Below are 25204 nucleotides of genomic sequence, written 5' to 3'. Positions count from 1 at the left end.
TTTATGAAAAGTTGAACAACAAAACAAAGAACTGACTGTATTTAAAGTAGTTAAAACTAGCTGACTTTCAAGATTAATCAGATTTGTCGCTGAAGCGTTAACGTTACATTATAGGGTCTCGATCCCCATCCCTGATGATGATTAACGTGTTTATTAGAATAATGTTTAAGGTGTTTATTGAAAGATACACAGAACCTTATGGGGCAACTTCCTGGCTCAGCTTTTTTACTCTGCGGCCTTCACATTTTTGTAACACACACTACTTTGTTGCTAGCAGGCCGTATCAGAGGCTCAGGCAAAGGTCATAATTTAGAATTAATTGCTCCACCTTGTAAAATGCTGCGCCAACATTGATGCGTCAGTATTAACAATCTAATAATGTCACAGTGACAGGAGACGTTTTACTGCAGAACGGTACTTTGATACTTTAACTACATGAAGCTGCTAATACTTCTGTACTTTTACTGAAAAAGGATTTTGAATTAAGGCCTTGTTGTAATATCATGGAGTATTTTCACATTGTGGTACTGTTTACACCCGAGTGTCCTTCCGAGTGCTCCTCATTGATGACCATATTCTGTACCTGGACCTTTACATGCTGTTGGGTAATGTCTTCACAGAAGAAAAAAAAAAAAAAAAGCGCACAAGTTCATTATTGTAATTTCAAATATATTTATTATTACCTCCAAGTTCTCATAACATAAGCATTTGACACCAAAGGGCTGACTGAAATACTGAACATTCATTCCTTTAGACAGTGTTACACATTCGATTCAAGAACTACATTCACACCTTTAGAAAGAATCGTCAGATGACTGTTCGATACTCTGCTTGAAGTCTCAACTCTCACGAAGGACCCGAAGGTTAGTTGATAAAGAAATGTCTCCCCTCTTAATAAAGGCACGTTGGCGCTCAGTAGAGACACCGCTTCCTGCGAGTTCCCTTGTTTATTATTACAGAAACATTTCTTTAAAAATCACAGCCACCGCAATAACCGTGTACGACTCCTGATGAAAAACTAGAAAATGTTTCGTCTCAACACTGATGATTCTCAAACACCTGGCAGAAAAATTAACACGTTAAAAACTGGAAATGGTGTTTGTGGTCAGTTAATTTTTTTTAAATACAAAAAAGTGGTTTTCAGTGACAGAACATCTCGACTCGCTCTGCCTGAAGAGACAACACAGTCTCAACCCCAGCAGCCTGAACACAAGCACTAAATAAAGTGAACACGGGTCTCCGGCTGAGTGTTTCATAAACCGTACAGTAAAATACAGCAAAGCTTATCTTTTGTGCGAGTTTTAAAATATACTGAGCACCGTGTGACAGGTTTTCAAATGATGTCGGTCGTCAGAGTCCACACAACACCAGCTGTGTGTGTGTGTCTCATCAGTCCTCGTCATCTTGTAGTAGAGGGTCTTTCTCTCCGGTTGAAGTGCTCGTGTGTCCCTCTGGTGTGTCGCCTTTAATCGTCTGTCAGAAGAAAGAGTGCGTGAGGACGTGTTCAAAAGAGATTCATTCAAAAAAATAAAAATAAAAATACCATCCGGCAAGAATATTAGCCATAAAGCCACACAGTCCAGCTGAACGCTAGCAAAAAAAAAACAAAAAACTAAGAAACAAACCCTAGAAATGCTGAATTCGTCACATATGGAAGTACGGTCAAGACATCAGTTTGTAACGCACTGGGGAGCCATTTAGCGTCGTAGCACAACGCTAAAGGTAGGTGTAGTATTTAAATAACAGACAAGTCAGTAAGGAGGTGGATGGGTGAGTCAGAAACCGGACCCTGGACCCAGGAGACTGGTGTTCCTTTTAGCAACCGCCAAACCCTACACATGCACAAATGACACTAAAGGGGTTTCCCAGGGCATTAAAAAAAATAAATAAAGATGCCGGGGTCTGGCCACTAAAAACAAAGTATGTGCAAGGTGTTTTTAAAGATTTGTCTTCAGAGCCACAGACAGGAAGTCAGTGTTGGGAAACGGTCTGACACATTGTTGCTTTTGGTCTTTTCATGGGATTTATCAACGATAATAAAAATAGACTTTCATCAGCCTCGTCCTTTAAAGGTGGGGTCAGTGATTCTAATCCTATACACATCTTTGTCAAATTCAGTGATTATCTCCTCCGTTCTGTGAGCGCTGAAAACAATATAGTTTGTACACTGACTACTAACTTAGCTAATGTTAGTAAAGCTGATGATACATGGAGCAACTTGTAGAGCAATGGTGCTGGTAGTGTTATCAGTGGTAATGAGTAGAGGTTACTGTAATCCTCTTCCCCTCCCACCGCTATCTGTTCAAAACATAGTTTGACTTGCCACCAGCAAGATTGCTCACTGAATCGCTCACCCCATCTTTAAACTGACAAAGAAAATGGATGACTATTTAAACACAGCCACGCCATTGGTTCCTGGCCATCATTACATTACACTGACATTTACTCCTTTAGCTTTTATCCAAAACAACTTACAATTGCTTTATGTGTCAGACGTCGCACGCCTCTGGTGCAACTAGGGGTCAAGGGAAGGAAACGCTGATGCTTTTTAATAATGTGTTCTTCCCATTATATGCATACTGGGACGCCTCTTACACATCTTCATGCATCAACACCAAAACGTCATGCCACAAGAACCTTTGCACTTTCCATCCTCTTCGTTTCAAACAGCATACAGCTCTTTTCTTTAATGAACTTTTTAAAATTTTATATATATTTGTGATTTTTGACTGTCATAGCATTGGTTTTGTTTTTTTTAAATCTTACTAAGCAAAATCACGTGGCTAATTCCTTGTATATGAAGACCTACTTGGCAATAAACGTGATTCTGAAATGCAAAAAACCCCAAAACACACAAAAAGCAACGAGTACATGTGTATGTCTTTGTGTGCGCACCCACCTGAATTACTCATGACATATTTCTCCTTTGTTTCATGGTCATGTGAACCTTTTACCGGCTCTTTACCGGATTCCTAAAAGACGACCAAACTGTCTTTAAACATCAGCTAATCAGAAAATACAAAAAAGACAATTAGCTGCTGGTTTGATTCAAGGTTGTTACGGAGATGAAACCAGCAGCAGCGTGATTTTAGAAGGTGGATGTGCAGAGATTCATGCAAGAAGCCATTTCTGGTGGTAATCGTCTCCACCGTTAAAGAGGGCATGCGAGGGGTTACATTCAGTGTCTTTTTAACGTGATCATACACAATTACACGTGAAGGCGTTCAGTTTGTTTGCCCCCACAGCTCTTTGGATGGGCTGATTATCATGCAACAAAGCTTAATGAGAAAGGAAAGATAAGAAATGCTGAAACTGAGACTTATGGTCAGAAACCACAAGAGCTGGACCGGCTGTAATTAGCCACTAGGTCATCCCTTCTGTAGTAGAAAATGTTGGTCTAATTGGATACCTTATATAAGTAGTACTTGACGAATTGTGAATGATGTTCAGATACACCCCACACATTTTCACTTAGGGGTGTCCTCACTTTTGTCTCCAGCGGTTTAGACATTAACGGCTGTGTGATGTGTTATTTTGAGGGGGCGGCAAATTTACACTGTTATACAAGCTGCACACTCACTACTTTACACTGCAGCAAAGTGTCATTTCTTCAGGGTTGTCACATGAAGAGATGAAAAATGTGAGGGGTGGACTCACTGTGAGATACCTGCCCTCACATGCTGTACGGTCAAAAGTCAACTGGGTCTTTTTAGAAAGCTGTTTGCATGTTACACTTTTATTAGTTGTGCATTGTTGAGCTGCATCTAACGATTACTTAATTATCAATTGATTTAAGGTTTGGGCTTATAAAATGTTGGTGGACAGTAACTAAGTACATTTACTTAAGTCTTGTACTAAGTACAATTTAAGAGGAACATGTACTTGAGTATTTTCTTTTCCTGCCACTTTCCACTCCACCACATCTCGGAGGTTTTAGTTTCAACTTCACTACATTTACAGCTTCAGTTACTTAACTTTTCAAGATTTTACACACGAAATATATGAAGCGTTTATAAAATATGTTTTGTTATAAATTAACTGAAACAAATAGTTGATTGACAGAAATCTGATCTAATTTTGACAAGTTTTTAAATTCTGTTTGTCAAGCCAGCAACACCTGACAAACTTAATAGTAACATGTATAATAGTACTTTTAAAATCAGGTACATTTGTACTTTGAAGTAGAAATTTAAATTGAAAAACTTCTTTTAGTGGAGTAATATTTAGCCATGGTATCTTTACTTATCCTTAAGTACAAAATTTCTGTACTTCGTCCACCACTGTGCACATGACAGTTTCCCAGAAGTCCAAGCTGACATTCATAAATCTTGTACCGGCCAACTAGCAGTACAGAAGATATTTAACGTCAATATCATGGATGACAAAAAAAAAAAAAGCTCATCTTTTTCCCCATTTGAGGAGCTGAAAACAAAAAAAAAGGGTCAGTTTCGAACAACCAATTCATTTTCGCTGCCAATTTTCTGTCCATTGACTAAAGGTCTTACGTCTAGCTGACCGATTTGAAAGCAACAGCATAGTTAGTGCAAAACAAAATATTTTGAATATCTGACATTCTAGATATAATTAATTGCAGTTTTTTTAACCTGGAAATCTGATAAAACCCTTTCCAGCTGTCACCACCGCTGCTGCAGGAAAAAGAAGAAAAGACTGACTGAAAAGTGGAGGTTAATCCTCCAATTTACAAGAAAGGAAGCAACTATTCGAAAAACGAATTCCAAAATCAACTCCAGTCCACAATAGAGTTGAAAGTCACAGCTCAAAATCAAATGAAAATCAAAATTTGTCATTCGGATGACTGATCAGGACAGTTTCACAAACCCCAGAGTTCGTCACAGTGGAAGTTATTGTCGTGTTTGTTTGAGACCGCTGCAAACACAAAAAAACACTTTTAAATAATGATATTATAAAAAAATCTGCGCTCATCTCTTAAACCATGTCACTGAAATTTGAACCTCTTGCCAAATGTCAGGTCAGGGTGCTTTATGGGCCGCTGACATATCAGATCACACAAACAGTGTTGTGATAGGGAGATGTCAACATGACACACTCATTAACTTTAACTGCTTGGTTTATGGTAACAAGTGTAATGTTTGGTTTCATCACACAGACACACGTTCGTTCTTCTAGCCCTGTGGGGACATTTCATTCACATATTGTATTCCCTAATCTTAAACATCACAACTACCCGTCTAACCTTAACCCTTCCTCTTGTACAGATTAAAACAAGCGATAAAGCAGAGCGATTTAGAGCTGCTGGTTGGCTGGATTTTGTTGCCTTTTTATGCTAAGCTAGCTATCTTTATTGTAGCTTTCATTATTTAGCAGACAGATATGAGAAACTAACGTAGCTTTCTAGAAAGCACGTGTGAAAAACAAAGATTAAATTGCGTGCTGTAAAGTTACAGGTGTAAATTTAAAATGACCTTTGTCACCTGTACAGAGTCAGAGCCACACAGGTCATCTTACTGGACTCCAACACAGCGACTTTAATTTGCAGATGTGCGTTTTTTATTCCACCAGCTATTGGCTTTTTAAACAAAATGGGACAGAGCCTGCGACTCTCTGCAGAGAGGAGATGCTGCTCCCTTCTTTTGTGCTTCTCCTCAACCAGACAACAGTGACGCTGTCGCCAGTTGTGTACAGCATTTATCTTTGTACGTCTATAGTGTATGAGTTTTATTTATTATCGACTCCTGATGCGCGACAAACTGCCCCTCAGTGACATTAGAACAATACTTTACTCTAGCAAATAAATTAATTTCCCTAAATGATTTAAACTTTAAACCAGAAGGGACAAGAAAACTAATGACCAGCATGTCAATCGTGTGAACTGTATTAATTAGTGTGGGTGTGTTTAATGTTTTTATATCCCGGCGTGAACTTTAACCTGAATGCACATAATTCACCAATGGGGACTCGTGTCACTGTGGGGACAAAGATTTTATGTCTCCACAGATGCTGTTTGAGGGTTAAGATGTGGTTTTAGGGTCAGAAGTTACAGTTTGGTGTTAATGTTACACCTTGCATCAAGTATTCATACTAAGCTAAGCTAACGGGCAGCAGTGTAAGATATACTGTAGGAGTGACAACACAGGTCCTGTTACCTCGTCCTTACTAATAAGCACTACTGTGGAGTACGCCCCAGACCACCGAGGAGCAGCTTGACGAGCTCTCCAGCCGGCTCCACTTTGACTTTCATTCTTTATCCGGTGGGTCAAAGGAGGAGGAGATAGTTTGTAGAGGTAAAGTCTGGTGCTGCAGTGTTATACAAGCACATGTGAGCAGAGGAACAAGAGTGACTGTGTGGAGGTGCTCAGCATGATCGGTTTTAAACTCACCCACAGACAGGGAGTCAGACGATACTGAGAGATGGACTAACACGTTGTTCGTTTGGGTCTTTTCATGGGATTTGCTGAGATTAAGAAAAATATAGAATAATACCAGCCAATTCTGGTTTATAACAATTTGGGTCTTGTTTTCATAATAATCTTACTGTGCAAACTTCTACTGGTTGAAAAGAGACCTCAATTCTGAATCCTATGTTTGTGTATTTAACTGTATTATGAACTTTAAAAAGCTCTATGTTCTTTGTTTGAGTGGAAAATGATCCAACACCAGCTGTAAATTAAAAAAAGGGTATAAAACTGTAAAAAGGCAGCAGATGAGTTACATTTTATTTAATCAAATTAGACTACTAATGTAGATAAATTATGTATTCGTCAGCCTTAAATAAATAATGCTAATTACCCCAATATAATTTTCCTCACCACCACTACAATATATTGTCAAATATTTGGAATAATTTATTTGAATCACTAACCAATTAGCACTTAATTTTATTATAATATATTTTGTTGTGGAAAAAAAAAGAAAAAAGTTACTAATCATATTTGTTAAAAAAAGACTATCATAATAGTTTTTTAAAAATATTCTACCTCAGATTTGTTTATTAATCCACTGTTTAGCATTGAGTGTTTGTCACATTATGACTATAAAGGAAAGTTAATCACATAATTAACCAACTGTTACTGTTCAACTTTCATTCAGGAGCAAAAAAAAAAAAAAAATATTCTGACTTTAAACTAATAATGATTTGACATTTATCCTAATAATCGATACCGAATGAATGAAATGTTTTTAATCGCGATAACATTTTTGGCCTCATCGCCCAGCCCTAGGCACTTATTAGTCAGAGCATCTTTTATCTGCAGCCTCTCCTGCTCCTTTTTCCATCTGTTAGTGGGAGAACGTGTGCAAACGTGTGTCGTGCCACATGCAGTTAAAATAAAAACAAACACTGTGTGGCAGCTTTACCTTCACTTTGTAATGCACCAGGGCAGCGATTATTATCATCGCCAGGCCGAGGCCGATGAAGCCGTACTGCATGTACTCCATCACGGCAGGCAGGACGACCAGGTTCGTGTGGAACGTAGAGAGGATGGGCCCGTCGATATATCCGCTCTGAGGAGGAAAGATAATGTGTGTTACAGGATTATACGACAATACAGCTTTAATGTGCAAAACTAATGGAAGACACAAACTGACTCGTTAGCTTCTTACCTTTAAATCACATGGTTAGTGATCACCTCATATTGGCACATGTTTCAATGCTCATTACTAAACCAGCAGATCACTGAATCACCACAGCGTGCGTTTAAAAGCATTTCTCTTTACTTTGACTGTTGCATGATTGCTCCAGGGTTGATCTCTTTGTGCTTGATGCAGAACAGGAACACAAAACAAGCATCTGTTTGTCTGGTATGAATGTGGATTTACTGTAAAGTACTTTAAAATGTCTCTAGTAATGGTTAAATTCATACTGGTTGAAACAATTTTAAAGACACGCCACTCAATCTCATCCTCAATACAACGCTATGGGGAAAGCCTGTAACGGTAAAGATGGCGGTTATCCCGCCCCTCCTGCTAAAGAGCCAATCATCTGCCTTTAACAGCCAAAGCGGGAATCATTTCAGCCAATCGTGTGGGTTCCACTGACGTAGGGGGTCTGTTTTACTTCTACGTGGACGAAGTATAACCGGTCAAAGAAAATGCTTTTTAAACCTTATTTTGGGGCAAAGTCAAACACTTTCAGCAATTTTTATTAGATTTTAATGCCGATTCTATTCATGTAGTGTTTATGTCCTGGTGACCAGTAAAAGTGCAGTTCTGGCTCTCACTCCATTCATTCAGATAGGAGCCTGGTCTTGTTAGTCCAAAATAGCTGCCCTGAGGCGTTACCAAGATGGCGGCCGAGTGGCAGGACTTGCCTATAAGGACTTTGCTATTACTATTATTAAAGCCAAAGATTCCCATAATTATTATACACTGAACAAGATTATAAAAGGCAACACTTTGAGTTCAGCTCATGATGAATGAGGGCAAAAACAAGATCTAAGACGTTCTCTATGTACACAAAAGGCCTATTTCTCTCAAATATTGTTCACAAATCTGTCAAAATCTGTGTTAGTGAGCACTTCTTTGCCGAGATAATCCATCCACCTCACACGTGCTGATCCGACACCATGGGCATTGCACAGGTGTACCTTAGGCTGGCCACAATAAAAGGCCTTAGGCTGGCCACAATAAAAGGCCACTCCAAAATGTGCAGTTCCATCACACAACGCCACAGATGTCGCAAGTTTTAAAGGAGCGTGCAACTGGCATGCTGACTGCATGAATGTCCACCAGAGCTGTTGCCCGTGAATTGAATGTTAATTTCTCTACCATAAGCCGTCTCCAAAGGCGTTTGAGAATTTGGCAGTACACATGACCGGCCTCGCAACCGCAGACCACGTGTAACCACACCAGACCAGGACCTCCACATCCAGCATCTTCACCTCCAAGATGGTCTGAGACCAGCCACCCGGACAGCTGCTGCAACAATCGGGTTTGCATAACCAAAGAAGTTCTGCACAAACTGTCAGGAACCGTCTCAGGGAAGCTCATCTGCATCATGGATTATTTTTAATGAACACACGTTTTGTTTCTTTTGCTCGGTGAACCCTTACGGACTTAAGGAATATAAATAACTGGAATACACACATTCAGACTTTATGACCGAATCACCACTTGTTTACGTCTCATTTACCGTGACGTTAAATCTGAACGAATATTTTGGTGCTCGTTTCTGTAAAATGAACGCAACGATTAAATTGTGGAGAATCTAACCGATCTTATGATGTGTAGAGTCATGTCCATACTGACCTACAACCTTTATGTGTGATCTAAGCAGCTTAGCTGAAGTAGTGACCCGGTGGACTTTGATATAAAAAAAAAAACCTTCCAGATCAGGCGTCTAATTGGGATTTTGATTGATATTTTAGGTTTTCAGATTTTTTTTGTATCATTTCAAATACTAAATTCTGTGTGTTTTTACAGCATTTTATTATTCCGATGCTCTATATAAAACTTTAAATGAGACTTAATATGATACAGATGTTTGTGCCTATGTGAGATTTTGATGCCAAAATTAGGAGGAGAACATTGTGTTTCACGAACTCTGGCAACTCTTGAGAAAACTGTTGTGAAATATTGTAGTACATAAAAAAGGTAGAACTAACAGGGAAAACTATGACAAACCGGGAATGGAGAAGTAAGAACCCCAAGGCACCAAAATAAGAATTGTACTTGAATAAGAAGTATCGCTGAATACTCTTAATAAACAACTTACCTCCTCAAACCAGAGCATCGGCATCACCACCTCAGCAATCTTGCCAGTTTCTCTGCAAGGACAAGAACACTCAACTTCAAACCACGAATGGTAAGAAAACAGGAAATATCCACGAGCCACATGAGCACATAAAACACAATACTTGTCAAAACGTTTACGGCGTGGGGACATTTAGGGAATAACTTCCTTACGTAATTCCTGACACTCTCTTCATGTAGAGGTTGAGCTGCAGACGGATGGCCACATTCAGAGGGATGCCCGTTAGCTAGAAAAAGACGCACATAAAAACAAACCTCACACGGGGAATAGTATGGGAACAATTAAAGAAAGTATAAAGAAATGTTTCCATATAATCAAAAACAATTAACAAAAGGAGGAAATCCTCATATTCGAGTGATTTTTTTTGGGACATCGAATAATTCACACGTGCAAACGGCATGGCAGAAAAAAAACAAGTGAAATTCAACAACGAAAAAACAGCCTTCAGTTCATCCCAGAGGTGCTGGATGAGGATGAGGTCAGGGCTCTCTGTACATTGTTATGAAACAGGAAAGGGACAAAAACTTTTGTTGGACTTCACACTATTGTCTAAACTGTCACGCACTGTTGCATTAATTCAATTTATTCATATATAGTGCCAAATCAACTGAAGTTAGCTTTTCATACAGAGCAGGTCTCGACGTATACCCTTTGTAATCCCATTGTACAACATATTTATGTAAATGATAAAATTCCATATTGCACATCTGTCTTTATGATTGATGTGTGTTATGCACATAGTCACTGAAGCAAAGTCCTGCAATAAAATAGTTTGATTCTGAAGCCAATTTTATTTGTTTAGCCCCGACATCACAGGTTTGCCTCATGGGGATATACAATCTGTACAGCATATAAAGCGCTCTGCTTAGACTATGATTTTAGTTTGAAATCAACAGCTGCTTCAGATAAAGTTTGTTCAAAGTCACAGCAAACTGCATCTTGATAACAGATACGGACAGATGAAGCTTTGGAGATTAATGTGTTTTTCTGGCCGAACAAACTGATGTGGCCGCTCAGACAGGCAGTGGGGTTTCTCAAATTTGGATTCACCAGAATCACTCACTCTCAAAAACTGTCTTCTGGAAACTAAAACATCTTGTTTCAGCAACCGCAATCTGGAATTAGTGTAAATCCAAGACCAATGTACTTCGTACAAACGGCACCGCTTTTAAAACTGTTTCGCCCTTTCGTGCCATCCTGTTTCCTCAGGCATCTGGACTCATCTGGCTTCAAGTACTGGACTTGGATGTTTGGTAACATGTGGGAACCGGATATCAAGTGTTTACTACTTGAACTTGCAGGAAATTAAATGTCCCCGAGCCCCACACGACATTTTCTACATTACTACACAGAGACCGCTTAAAGAGTTGAAACACGGAGGCGTTTCATTTTCAACAACAGAAATATAAAAAAAAAAAAAAAAAGGTGTGTAGGGTTGGGCATCAAGAACCGTTTCAAGTTGGAACAGGTACTAAATTACCCAGAACAGTGGACTGGATCAGACGCGTGTGTTTGGATTCTGCTCATCGGTTCCCGACTTCCTGCATATTTCAGCTCCTGACTGAACTGCAGTGAGCATTTTACAGTCCATCAAAGTGTCTCTGATCTGCCAGCAGCTGCTACGCCGACCTAACGTCAGCCAGCTACAGTAGCAACATCTGAGCTGACGTTCAGCTTTTATACTGAAGGGAAACCAACGATGCTACAAATGATTCAATATATGTTTCTTAGAGACGAGTCCCCTCTAGGACAGATACTCCTTTCACTTTAGCTATGAAGGGGAAGATGAGTGAGGAGGATGAAGGTCAGCGAGCGCTGACAAGATCTGTGGTGAAGGAACCAGAACAGAGATTCAATAAGTAGAATTGGAATCGATTGAAGGGCGTCTTCTTCAGCTTAGAATGGGCCGTTATAGTCTTCCGGTTTTTAAACGTTTTATCTTTATCACTCTACATGCTCCTTTTACATTTTTATATAACCTCTCATATTTCTATTGTGCTTTTAATTGTTTGCTTTATTTTTAAGAGTGAACTTTGCATGTAATTTCATACTACAGTGTACTGTGAAATCACTAAAGAAATCTTGAATCTGTAGTGCGAAGATGTCAAGTTTTCCCTTCGCTATTTAAAAAACAGCTTCATGAGCAGAAAGTAGTTTCCCTTAATCAGTAACCTGAGGTTACTCCAGACTGGCTGAAATTGACTGAACAAGCAAGCTTCAATCTGCACAGAAAATGTTTTGTTATCAAAACTGATATTTTATTGGGGCCATAGACTGTTTATTACACCCCTTAACTCACAAACGGCTGCAATTATGGAGAATTGGACCAATTTCCAATTACCTTATCACAATGCTGGTTACAGTTGTTGCATAAGGAACTGAGAACAAGCTGAATCATGTTACAAGAAACCTATCAGTAAAGAAAAAAAAAAAAAGATAAAATCTGATATCATGGAGATGATTTAGAGCAGCAGGTCAGCAACAACAAATGTGATTTTCAGTACGGATGAAATACAGCAACAGTCAGGCTGTAGCAGAGTGACTTCCTTTGACCCTGATATGTAATCAGTCCACCTCTGCTCAAGCGGACCACATCACCTCAAGGACAACAGCCCCACTAAAACAATTTTATGTCCGCTGATTCACTCATTTGTTTCTGATATGTTGAAGAAAAAAAAAAGAAAAAAAAGCCACATGCACTCTTTTGGCACCGTTTCAACCACCTACAGTGGACGGTCGGTCTAAAGTGCACGCCACAACTGCATTTAGGACACGTCCAACTCCATTCTCCCAGGAAATGTGCAGCATTAAACACTTAATTTCCTGTATTCTGGAGACATTTTCTGCACCAATGTTTGCTAGAAATGACAATTCAAAATTTACATTGTATGTTTCCTTTTTGTGCAAATAAACCTCTCAAGGTTGTTTTTTTTAACATATGCTTGGGTGAAGGGACAAAATCAGCCATTTCATAAAGTGGTGGGGACATCTCCCCAGCGTCCCCACTTTAAATGACACCGATGGTGTCAAATGAAATAATCCAATACGTTTCATCTCCCACTCCCTGTAAAAGGACTTTCCTGCACATGTAGATGAGCGAGCGAGACGAGGGGTCTCCTCTATGAAACCTCCTGATTCTCACTGCGCTGCATTATTAGAAACCACGATGAACTGGACGCTCCTTCAGTCCGCATGCATTAGTTCCTGTTGTTGACGGTGTAGCCGCTTTCACATACAGTATGTTGGTGTTCATGTCTGCTGTAGTGTTAAACCTTCTCAAATTCTTGTAAACTATTATAAAGACTGCGGTCTGCACCACAGCTGTGGCGTGAACCCGCTAATAATGCACGGATCGGCTCTGACGTGATCCAAATGTGCGCATAAATCTTCAGATTTCCTCAGATTTAGAGACCTGCACATTTCCCTCCCTGTAGTGTCTTTTATTAAAGATTTACTTTAATGATTAGGGACGCGGCCGTCAAGTCATTTAAACATATCCATGCGCACAGTCGCAGCAAATATTGTGGGACATTTAAGAAGCAAAACATAAAAACTAGTTATAAACTTGAAAGGACAGACAAGAGGAAACAGAATTAAACTTTCAGCTTCTAAACATGTTTAGACGCTCTGGTGGAGCTTCGCTGTATGAACGTGGACCGTGTGAGACCTTTTGGACGTGCAGAAGAACACAGATCATCAACTGACGTTAGATCCCGACTGATCCCGTCGGCGCCTCGGGAGATTTAAATAATCAATGAAGTTCTGCAGCTGTGCTGGTTTTTATCTCTTCTTAAGCTTTGTTTATATACACACACGTGTGTGTCGCTCACCGGGTGAATGTCTATGAAGAGGCCATGCTCCTCCTCAGTTGGATGAAGGCCCTGCACGTAGTCCAGCAGCACGGGATCGGCGTTATAGAAGTGAGGATGAGAGATGAAGCACGGAGACTCTAAAATGGACGAGAAACTGTTCAGTTATTCTGCAATTCTCTGAATGAAACACCATCAGGTGAAAATTCAAACCTTTAAGCTGTGGTAAAATGTACATTTACTCATGCACTTGAGTTTCAGCTGCACTTTTTGAACAAATTTGAGAATTTCAAGTCAAGATAATTTAATTTATACAGCCTGATAGCACAAATCACAAGTCGCTGAACACAATCTGAACAACATACGACACCTTCTGCCCTCGATTAGAATGAGGAAGAACTCAGGAAAAAAGGATCCCAAACAGGAAACGGATTAACAGAAAAACAGTATTACAATTATGTCGACAGTTTAGATACATTTGCTTTTTGCTTGCAGCATCTACATTTCATGCCAATTCTACTCTACTGAACTTTCCCTCCTCCACATTCATCTGACAAATTTAGTTACTAGTAACTTTGCAGGCTAAGAATTTATGCATGCTTAAAACATGATGTATTGTTATATTTTATATGTAAAATATATGAAACTAACCAACAGCCTTTAAGTAAAATAGTTCAGAGTATCAAAAACTGTTAAATTCAGTCTCTAACTTATATTGGACCATCACTCTCAAGCAATGCAGCCAGAATGTTTCTTCATTCAATGATCTTTTCTCGTATTAAATACCGTTTTAGAAACTGGTCACTTACAAATTCCACAACACTCAAACCAATAGGGTCACTTTTCAAACGAGCCTTAAAAATCTTCAATAAAAAAACAAATATGTTTCTTCTCGTCACTGCTTAATCCCGCAGAAATATAACTTGCTAAGCTTTGAATATATTTTATAAGTCTAAATTGGCGTGCGCTGGTCTAGTCAGGACCACCTTCACTGACACGACGTACAAGTCAGAGGTAATCGAGGTGTACATGTGCAGACGTGTACTCACTGTGGCGGCAGCTGCTGACATTCAGCAGGCCGGACTGTCTGCAGGGGCAGAAACCTTCATTGGGAGCGTAATCGGTCCCATTAGCGAACATCGTCTTGGGTGCAATAAATCGATACAGGGGGACGCCATTAAACTCGCCAGGACGCTGGTAAACGAGCTCCAATGATCTGAAACCACACACGGAAAGATGGTTTTTGCAAGTACGCAAAAAGAACGGAGAGACAGACCTGAGGGTAAAAGAAGAGGAAGAGTTTTACCTGCAGGCGTCAGGGCTGTAGAAAGGTAAAGTGCTCTCTTTGGTCATGAAGGGAGGCCACATCTGTCCAGCTGTTCCATTGATCATGTTGCACTGAGGCGTCTGCCAGTAGCTCAGCTGTGAACAGAGAGGACGGGTCAGAGGGGGGAAGGCGAACACACGCGAGCCCATAAAGAGTCCTGCGGCGTTGAAGTCTCACCTGCGTCAGGCCGTTCCAGGAGTCGACCTTGTGGACGTTCCTGATGTCGTCTTTTCCAGTGAAGATGGTGAACAGGCCGGTGTTTGAGTTGTTGAACTAAAAGATATAGTTGAACATCTGCATGAGCCTACTGAAGTGAAAAACGCACACAGGCTCGTTTGTTTGAAGAAGAGTCAGAAACACTTCATACAAAGAAAAAAAAAACAGCAAAACATGAAATTTCAGCTGATTGTTTATTAGTTCTGCTCAACTAATGATCAAAAATGTTGATAGATTTTCTGTAGATCGACTGATTGCATGTTTTCAGCAATGGGTAAGACAAGCTTATTCGTTTAGCACATTTCAGCTAAAGAAAAGGTGTCTCAAAGTGCTTCACAAAAAACAGAAGCAACATAGGAAAATATTAAACAATTAAAAAAAATAACAGTCAGAAAATAAAATTAGGCTAATTTATCCAGTAAATCTATTTGTTCACCCATATGTTACGAATAATCAGGTTTTTCACCGTCCATTGTTTTGCTTTTTTGATTTCCCCATCTCTCACACCAGTCAAACCTCACGCGATATTTAATATTTATTTCCTCTTACTCAAAAACGTCAGCGTGAATCCAGATTGTTTGCAGTACAATCTTGGTAGAAAAAACAGCAAAGAAAAACCGTTCAGCCCTGCTCAGACCTCAAGTCGGTCTAAGCAGAAAAGAGTAATAATCTTTATTTGTAGAGCACTTTTCCTCAGCTTTTGCCATAACTTCACGTGAACACTGTAATTTAATTGGTAATCGTCACAGCAGACATTTAAAAAAGTCTCAGAACCGCTGCGCAGCGTCTTTGTGTCTGATAAACCTCACGTCATGGGCGTGTGACTTAAACTGCACTTCCTAGAAACCATCTCACTATCTCCTGAAGCACAGACCTTTGCCTTGTTTTTGCTCTGAACACCCGGTTCAAGGTGGTTAAAGGTCAACACCACATGTGAACATGGAAAATGCATTTTAAACACTCACGTCAGCAAAGAGGCCAAACTTCCCCGTTGAGGGCAGCATGCCGGGCAGGTACCGATTCAGGAACTCCACCAGTAAACTGTCATAGCCCCACATCAGCTCGCCTATGGTCTTGGTCAGGAAGGGCCCCTCGTTGAAAGTCTTGAAGGTGGCGCTGATCATTAAACGCACCGCAAACGGCAGATTTTCCAGCATGACCGCTGCACCCTGAAGACACAGAGCGCAGAGAGAAAGCTGAAGACAGGACAGCGGGCGAGTAAAGCAGAGAGCGTGTGCCGAGCGAGGGGAGAAAAACGGCGTCTTACCAGCACCAACATGTTTGGAAGCGTGACAACGTCAGACTCGTTCCCTACAGACATGGACGGCTCAAAGAAGTACTGTCTGTATTCCTTGTAGGACACCGTGTTGTTGGGATGAAATGTGATGTTGTCTTTCTGGATGTGTTTTCTGAAAGACAAAAAAAACCTAAACATTTATACACATTCACCACCTGCTCTGTGGTTTTTCAAGAAAGGTCGTGAGAAGACGTCACATCGCTGTCGTCGTCGTCTCAGATGGATTTTCTTACTGAAGTCTCTCAACATTTGTCCCCAGATGAGACAAGGTGCCATAAAAATGCAGATACCCTCACCCGAGTCCCCTGAGGGTAATACACCTATCAGCCACAACATTATGACCAGCTGGTCTTCCTATTGCTGCCAACGCTGGACGCCACTGTGTGTTCAGACACTTCTCTATCAGAACGAGCATCCACTTCTTCAGCAGTTTGACCTACAGCAGCTCGTTTGTTGGATCAGACCACGCCGGCCAGCCTTTGCTCCCCACGTGCATCGCCGACCCCGTCGCCGGTTCACAGCTTTTCCTTGAACTATTGATTTTAACATGTGACAGAAAACCTAGACCGTTGGATATCTGCACTCTCGACTTACTGTCAATATATATCTGTCTTATTAGCGTTTCCCTGCAGGAAATTCTGGCAGTTCAGCGTGTTGACAGCGTTCTGCAGATTCACAGCTTAAGATACGAGTATCGTCCGTGTAAAAATGGAAACTGATATTGTGTCTATGTATAAGTTAGCAGGAGGGAGCATGTAAACTACCAGTCAGAAGTTTTAAAACACTATTTTTCCAGTTTGTATGTAAATATAAGTAGTACAAGTCCAGTGAAAAACCTTAAATGGTAATAAAGTAAACAGCAAACTGCCAAAGTTAAAAACAATGTTTACGTCACCTAAACAAAAACATTCAGACATTAAACAACAATTAAATGGAGGAGTTTTGTTCATTATTTCACTGTAGGATGACCAGCCGCTCTGTCTTGTCTTTTTGTGCAAATAAATCAATCATTTCCTTCCACTGCTGCAGAATAACCAAAGAAGGTAAAGACAGAGTTGAGGTCAGCAAAACTGAGAAATACTTTGAATTTCAGAGTTACAATTTCCAGGGATCAAGTTATGAGTTAGCATCTTCTTATAGTTATTCTGCAGCAGTGGAAGGAAACGAAGCCTTGAGAAGTTTCCGTTTCAGGAAAAAATAAATAACAAATAAACAATGTACAGGTAGAATCTGTTGTGTGCACGGCGTAGAAGGAGAGACGGCATTAAACGAGCAGAGGGAGACTGCTCAGGGCTTCGACCGCAACTGTCTGGAGGAGAAACATTATTACATCTGATATCTTTGGAGTAAAGAAGGAAAGGAATGTTGTTCCGGCAGTGTAAGGAAGTCTGCAAAGAGCCACTGCCAAGCATTTTTGTATTTAATAAACAAACATGAGTAGAGCACAGAGCTCTTTCTAGTAAACATTATCAACATTTATTGAATTATTAAATATCATCAACATATTATCTAGTAAACATTATTTAACAGCCTGATAGTGTTGATAAACAGTATGTTTTGGTACTCTGAAACCAAACCTACGACCTTTGGCTCATGGAACACTTTGCACCTTGTGAATCCTGCTAATGTGATAAAATGATAAAGAGTAACAGGCGAGATAAGACGCATGAAAGGAGGAGAGAAGAAAAATAACTGAACAAGGGAACAACCCACGACCCAAATCTAAACTAAAGGCTAAAAGTCAGATTTGGCAATGAGTTTGACTTTGCCGTGAATTGGGTGAATTCTGATAAAAACACCAGAGTGATTTGGAATTTTGTGACTTTAGTTTCAGGGAGTTTTGTTCTTGTAAATTTATGACTTTCAACTAAAAATAAAAATCCTGGCTTCTCTGCATTTTTAAACACGTATAAAAGTCAATCTTAAATACGTGAAAACATTTAGGATAATTCAATTACACAGACGGGCTTCCTTAAACGAACTAAGACCTCCTGCCTAAGATCACCGAGGCCGCAGAGCTCGCCGTACGAACGTAATGCTGTTGTCATAATTTCAGCTGCAACAAGTCAGGACGAAATCTCAAATGATTCGATCACATGATGTGTAGCCAACATATACAGGTAACGTGTGCGTTAACCACGACGGTAACCTGCTCAGAGCAGGTCGTAGTGCAGGCCACAGACATCTTCATGGAAAGGATCCTTACGAGGGACTCAGATGTCTCGCTCAAGGACAATTCTCACTCTAAAATCACGAGAGGCGAGTTGTTGCAGGAAGGCGACTGAGGCAACGATGGAGTTGTTCTGGACTAACGTTAGGAAATAAAGCCTTGCTAGCAGCTCCTCTACATACAGAACAAACTCCTCTTTCATTTTCACCGGCGTCTGGATATACACGCATCTTTGAAACAGTTAAAATAATTTGCATATTTTATTTTAAAGCCAACTCAGCTAACTTTATTAGGAGGCCATTTCACCAAACACCACTGATCTTTCATAAGAGAAGCGTGAGGATTAAATATTCTATTTCTATCAAAAAATCTTAAACCAGCAGTGAATGTATCCTGATCTCCACTGTTTTTCTGACTCAGTCCCACACGCACCTTCCTGCTGCCTCAAATACTCACTAGATCCACATGTGGATTCATCCGCCGCTGAAAGTAGTCCCCAACATTTGCACCATTTCCTCTTGTTTGTCAACAGAAACTACAGCGAGCAGCTGTTTGATGTTTAATGAGGCTCAGTAATTTCCTCAAACTATACATCTGTGAGGAGTTTTTCAAAGATTTACGTCTTCAGCAGGAACCAGAGAGCCACAGACAGGAAGTCGGACAGGACTGAGGTGTTGCTGGTCTCATTTTTTTCATGGTTTTCGCAGACAATAATAAAAATATAGAACAAGACCTGCCCTGTCGTCGTAGAACTTTTTGTTCATCATCCAGTCTAGTTCAACATGTGCTGCTACAGACTGTGTGGAGTAATGATTTAAAAGACGTGCAGATTGAATCCCCTGAACTCATTCCTCCTTGCACATATGTAAGTTATGCAACTTTGTCTCCCACATAACGAACAAGCCACATACGTTGTGCTGCTAGAACTTTTTGTTCATCTAATCTAGGTCAAGATGTGCTGCAACAGGATGTGGGGAGTAACTAAACATACAGATTGAACCCCCTGAAAGAGATACAACTCTGGCACATAACGAATAAGCCACATAGTAGTTAAGGATGAAACGATTAGTGGTTTAACGGTAAATCATGGTAAGATTCCCGACGGTTATCATTACCGTACAGATTTTAATTACCATGGTAACCGGATATAATCTCACGGCAAACACTGTCTAGCGTCTCCCAGAAGCAGGTGTGCATGCGCACAATGCAACGTGGGTTTGTTTGGGTCAATGGCAACACGGCAGAAGACAACGCTGCGGAGATAATGCACACTTAAGTGATTTTCATTTTTACAAAAAGGCATTTTCTGTCATTTTATTTTTTATGCAAACAAAATGGCAACTGTATTTGTAGTTTAATATAAGACTTGTTGAAATGGTTTCGGCGTCACGCCACATTTTGCATCTTGCAGGACAAAGTGTACCGAAACAGAAGCATGCATGGTTCAGCACGTGTTGCATGTTAATCTAAACTGTGTACCTGTACACGTAAGGTCCTCTCTGCTCCACCATGGGCTTTTCTCCCGCCAGTATCTCCTGAGGGTTGAGGATGTTGAAGAAGTAGACAGACATGAAGAAGGGCACAGGGACGTCTTTCCACATGGTGAAGGAGAGGTCATTGTCTGGGTCGATCACTGTGTTCTGACACCAGAGGGAAAGAAGTAGGAGTGAAAAAGGCCCATTACCAGATATCTTCAGGAGGCCCACAGCCACGAAGGATTCTCAGTTTAAGATCAGATATGTTAAAGAAAAGCTTAAAATCCACTAATGTCTGATTTGACTAATCATTTCAGGTCTAAAATCATTAAATCTATATAAACCAACATTAAAAAAAAGGCAGCGTTTCAGCTGTATTCCCATTGAAAGACTTCAGTACAAACACTGTGTCCACGAGGGTTATTCAAATGTCCAAGGTGATCTCACTTCACACGGTTTAATCCCATTATTCCAGAGTCAAGCAGGATTTTAAAATCTGAAACAGGCATGTAGATTTTAATACAATTAATTGTCCCCCCCCCCCCACTCATGAATTGTTTAGTCAAAAAGTGAAACGAGTCCAGTCAAAAACTCTTTTCAATTTACATGAAACGGAGAAAAGCAGCAGATTTTCTGTCAATTGAATTGATTTGACTTGTTACTCAACAGAAGCTCTTTTGGATCAGATTACTCGTCTCTGTAAAGAGGCCAGTGTGAAATGATTGTAGGACGATGAAGTTAGCTTCAGGTTCAGCAGTTAAGGCGAAACTCGGATCAAAAAACACTCAATTTAGAGCTCTCAAATCTGGACTAGATTGTTCCAGAGAGGCTAAATTATCTTTAAAAACAACAACAAAAAGGAAATAAAAGGCAGGTTTATAAATTGTTTTTTAAATTCATTTTCACAAATCTGAAACTGTTTCAAAGAAACTTTAAGCTCTTTGAGACAATCTAGTCCAGGTTTGAGAGCTCTAGGCATCGTGGGTTTTGTCTGAACCTGGTTTAATGTGGTCTACATGCGGGAAAAACCTATAAAATCCTTTTTTGCATTTTCACAAATAAAATAAAAGTTTTCAGACATCTGAAATCCTGTTTTAAAGAATCTTTGGCCTTTATGGTACAATTTAGTTCACATTCGACAGCTGTATGCATACTGGTTTTTAACATTTTAATATGAATACACATCATTCAATTGTGTTTTGTTTAAGTGATGCAAGTTAACACTTTTCTCTGGATAAGATGGTCTTCCAGTTGGAAATCCTCCCAGGTGCACCATTAAGCAGAACTGAAGGGCTGTCTGTATTTAACAGCTATAATTGACCCAAAATACAACTTAAAACTGAACGGCAACAGGAATGTCTCTTCATCTATAACGTTGGTGCACATATTTTTACCCTTTGCGTTTCACACTAGCGTTTCAGCACAGCTGCAGGAGCACGGCTCAGTGAACCTCACTGCACACGCTGCTTGTGAGCAAGATGTCCTTTGGATTTACAGCAACATGGGCACATATGACAAGTTGGTTTTCCTGCACACGCCGCCTTTGTTTTCCTCCTGTCATCCTGTTTTTAGATTTAAAGGCTGAACAAAGTTACCGAGCTAACTCTCCGGGTCAGGACGCCGCTTACCTTCACCACCTGGTCGTCGATGATTATCGGTCCCACGAAAGCAAGAACAGTCCCGAAAAACACCGTCAGCACACCTGCGACTATGAACCCAAAAGCGACCTTGGCTTTATTAATTGCCATGGCTTCTTACGCACAGCTCGCCGTGCGTAATTCTTTGTTTGGCTCCGTGTGGTTCTTTGTTTGGCTCCAGAGAGCTGCGCGCTGCTAGCTAGCTGTGAAGACTTCACCTGTGTTTCAACATGAAGCGCTGCTGCTCAAAGTTGAAGTCTACAGTGCACCCGGCTTTTTCATCTGCCTGATCGATAACGTTAACCAGCTCCCCATTGTCGCCGTATTTATAATCTTGATTACGCATGCGTCGGATGAGCTGAGGATTGTGGGAGTTGTAGTTCAGGCTCGTTGTGCACTCAGAAACCCTGATGGGAGCAGGACTCAGATTCTTTACTTTAAAAAGTAAAAGTAAAACACACAGAGGTGTTTTAATTCAATTGTTTTTTGAAAGAATAATTTGTGTAAAATGTTTAGCTTGCTAAGAGCTGAAAATGTTTTGAGAAAGGTTATTTGCTCAATAAAAAAACATGCAATGCAAGGTAAATACAGAAGAAACAAGTGTGCATTGTGCAAAAAAGTAACCTACTGGTTCTAAAACTACCCTAAAATGTGCATGCACTAATCAGACTTTAACAAATTCTTGACACGGTTTCTTTTTTCAACAGCTGTTGAGTCGGTTTGTGACATCTTGTTTCTCTAATTTTAAAAAAGTCTGAAGCATCAAAACAACATCTAAAGTTAAGTTTGATTTATTATCTTTAGCTAACATGTTAATGTGACTCTAAGTTGTTTTTTATCTTGTCATATTTTAAGGCAGTGACTGGCCTAATCTTATCACCGGGCTGACTTACACGCACTGGTGCTTTCTTTACAGTGGATGTGGTTTTGACATGGTGTTGCAGGACTGTTACTTATGTGTTTTATGCTGAGTATTTTCATATTGTCCACTCTACACCATGCCCTTTTGATGAGCCATCATTATGCTATATATTTTATTTGTAATTATTTACTTTGACCTCATACCAATCCTCCTGTTAGACCGTTAAAAGCTTTTAGCATCTGAGCCCCACAACTTTTTAACACAAAGTGACGCCCTTATACAGTATGTGAGGAAAATGTTTTTTACAGTATCAGCAGTAAAAGTACTCATTCTTCAGTAAAATGTCTCCTGTGACTGATATGGAGGGCTGTGTCTGCCACAATGCTCAGTAAATAAATAAACATCTTGTTAAATACACCAAAAACAGATTTAAAATATAAATGTTTTCATTAATTAAATTCATGCTTCTTTATTTATTCACCTTTGTATTAACGTATTTTCCTGTGAATGTTCTGACAGGGACTGTGAAATCCATCTTCTTTCAGTGGCGGCTATAGCGCCCCCTTGTGCCTGCAACTGAGTTGATTTCTCAGTGGTTAAAAACAAAGGAGGCCAGGATAATGAAGAATCAAGCAACGGTTGTGAATTGTTTACAAACTCTCAAACCAGCTACTTTCCCATGGGAACTTTCACCCAGCTGCAACATAATACAATTATCAAACACCACACAGTGAAAGATAAGCCCATAATAATGAAACTTTTTATGCTTTTGGTCTTTGAATAGAAGGGTGTTTCTCATGCTGCTTGGTGAAAGTAGATGATGTGTGACAGCTGTTGTTATTAACATCTGCATACCGTCTATTTGAAGTACAGATACTTTATTATTAACACAAGCATTTAGTAGTAAAATAGTATTTTATCATAGTATTTGTCTTTTTTAAATCTTGGAAATCTGTTTTGTTAGAATATTACCTCCTCCCCCAGCGCAGCAATTTGTTTTTTCAACCAACAATGGCTCTAATACACATATGGATCCATATATGACTGAATGAGAGGCTCCAATTTGAAGTCTTGCAGCTTACTCATTTTTAGACCTTATACATTAGTAAATTATTATGTTATTAAGAGAATACTCATAGTATTATGTATGTGTTGTTAAATATCGCTTTGTCAATATTTAAAAGTTACAGTAGAGTTATTTTGTTACTCATATTTATGTGTTGATCATCAATCCTTAATGAATTGTCTCTTTTTATCGTTAACAAGGTTTGATTTGGAGCAGAAAGATATCCCAAACTGGAATTTGCTTAAGACAAAACTACACCTCAGTTAGTTGGTTAGTTCAGAACTTTATTGTCCATGTAGTGAAAAATAGTTTATGGTGTCACCACAAAGCGTTAAAAACAATTCAGGACAATGACTAGGACAAACAGCAGAGACACAGTATCAACAAGGACAATCTAACATGCATTTAGCAAGAACTCGCCTTGCATCTCCAGCTGTGTGTAAAAACATGTTATACTAAGCACTGAAAATGGTAGAGCTAGACTACACATGCAAACGAGTGACAAAACTCAACAACAAATGCTGTCTATGAAGGTGCAGCAGTCAGCGCTATATCTGCCAAAACTAATAACAAGGAACCTGCAGCACAGATGATCTTTTTATTCAGACTATGAACATGCAAATGTGAAGCATCAGCAGAGTCTATCTGAATGCTCAGCTTCTTTTGTGGAGAAAGTTGTTCAGTTTCACATAATTTGCTCTTAGTAAGAGAAAAATAAGGAAATGTTAGACTCAATTGGTAATAAAAAAGCTGAAGTGAAACTGGACAAAAAAATAACCTCAAAATATTAAAGTATTGACATGACCTACCTTTATTATTTGGTGATTCATTATCGCTGGTCCCACAAACAGCAAAACTGCTCCAAACAAAACCGTCAGGGTCCCTAACGCTACAAATCCAAGAGCTATTTTGGCTTTATCGATGGGCATGGTTGCTGATAATGATCAGTTTTGTCTGACAATGGAAGAAAATGTTATGTTCAGTTGAGTCTGCAGAGCCAACAAGCCATGAAGGGAGATGGATACAGAGGAAGACGCTGTCAGGCGTGTTGGCTGTGTTTATACTTTGCAGACCCGCCCACGCACGCACACACGCACTCACACACGTGCACGCGCACAGAGCGAGGGGGGGTGGGTGTTGTGCACTTTTATCCCAAATTCAAACTCAGGCAAGGCATGTCACACTTTAGTCAGATGACACAGAAACACTTGACTTGTATGTCATTATTGTTTCATATAGAGCCCACATGTGTGCACAGCGGTAGGAGAAGAATTTCAGATTCTATAAGTAAAAACTATTCCACACAAGTAAGGTCTGCACACTAAGTAAAAGTATGTAAGTATGATCAACAAAATGTAACTTAAAGAATAAAAAGTTCTCATGGTGCAGCAAAATGTTCCCTGTCAGTGTTTCATTATATCTGATTTTTTTTTTTACTGCTGCTTACACACGTTTTCAAAACTATGTCTCCTTTTTTCAAAACTCTACACACAATTCCCAAAACTGCTCACACAAAATGCCTCATATGTCCTTCAAAATAAAAACACAGCATTCAAAATGCCACAAACACATCCCAAAACAAAGCATTTGCATCAGACGGCAAACACTTTTTTCA

At 39.8% G+C, this 25204-nt stretch overlaps 1 protein-coding gene across 4 annotated transcripts; it reads right to left on the bottom strand.

The window, feature by feature from the left end:
• Window positions 1-652: 652 nt before the first annotated feature.
• scarb1 (scavenger receptor class B, member 1) lies at window positions 653-24605 on the bottom strand. 4 transcript variants are annotated; one of them, XM_046066979.1, is made up of 14 exons: window positions 24399-24605; window positions 20029-20189; window positions 16350-16491; window positions 16048-16251; window positions 15044-15139; window positions 14846-14961; window positions 14589-14755; window positions 13561-13679; window positions 9883-9956; window positions 9692-9743; window positions 7336-7482; window positions 4840-4887; window positions 2900-2972; window positions 653-1473 (listed from the first exon to the last, which is right to left on the bottom strand). In XM_046066979.1, the coding sequence occupies exons 1-14, from the start codon at window positions 24516-24518 to the stop codon at window positions 1466-1468; spliced, it is 1527 nt and encodes a 508-aa protein (XP_045922935.1). In that variant the 5' UTR covers window positions 24519-24605; the 3' UTR covers window positions 653-1465. The 4 variants fall into 4 exon arrangements, with proteins under 4 accessions (XP_045922935.1, XP_045922934.1, XP_045922937.1 ...); XM_046066978.1 differs by lacking the exon at window positions 24399-24605 and adding an exon at window positions 21653-21958; XM_046066981.1 differs by lacking the exons at window positions 4840-4887; window positions 24399-24605 and adding an exon at window positions 21653-21958.
• Window positions 24606-25204: the final 599 nt, after the last annotated feature.

The sequence above is a fragment of the Micropterus dolomieu genome, linkage group LG13 (genome assembly GCF_021292245.1).
Source record: "Micropterus dolomieu isolate WLL.071019.BEF.003 ecotype Adirondacks linkage group LG13, ASM2129224v1, whole genome shotgun sequence".
NCBI classification, from domain to species: domain Eukaryota; kingdom Metazoa; phylum Chordata; class Actinopteri; order Centrarchiformes; family Centrarchidae; genus Micropterus; species Micropterus dolomieu.
Note: the sequence above shows the minus strand (reverse complement) of the source record. Positions and strands in the feature narration are given on the sequence as shown.

Coding starts and splice junctions, on each gene's coding strand:
- scarb1 (XM_046066979.1), bottom strand. CDS start 24,518: ATGCCCATCGATAAAGCCAAAATAGCTCTTGGATTTGTAGCGTTAGGG. Junction 20,190..24,398: donor TGAATCACCAAATAATAAAG/GTAGGTCATGTC, acceptor CTCTGGTGTCAG/AACACAGTGATCGACCCAGA. Junction 4,888..7,335: donor TGGTGCATTACAAAGTGAAG/GTAAAGCTGCCA, acceptor TTGTGTTTGCAG/CGGTCTCAAACAAACACGAC.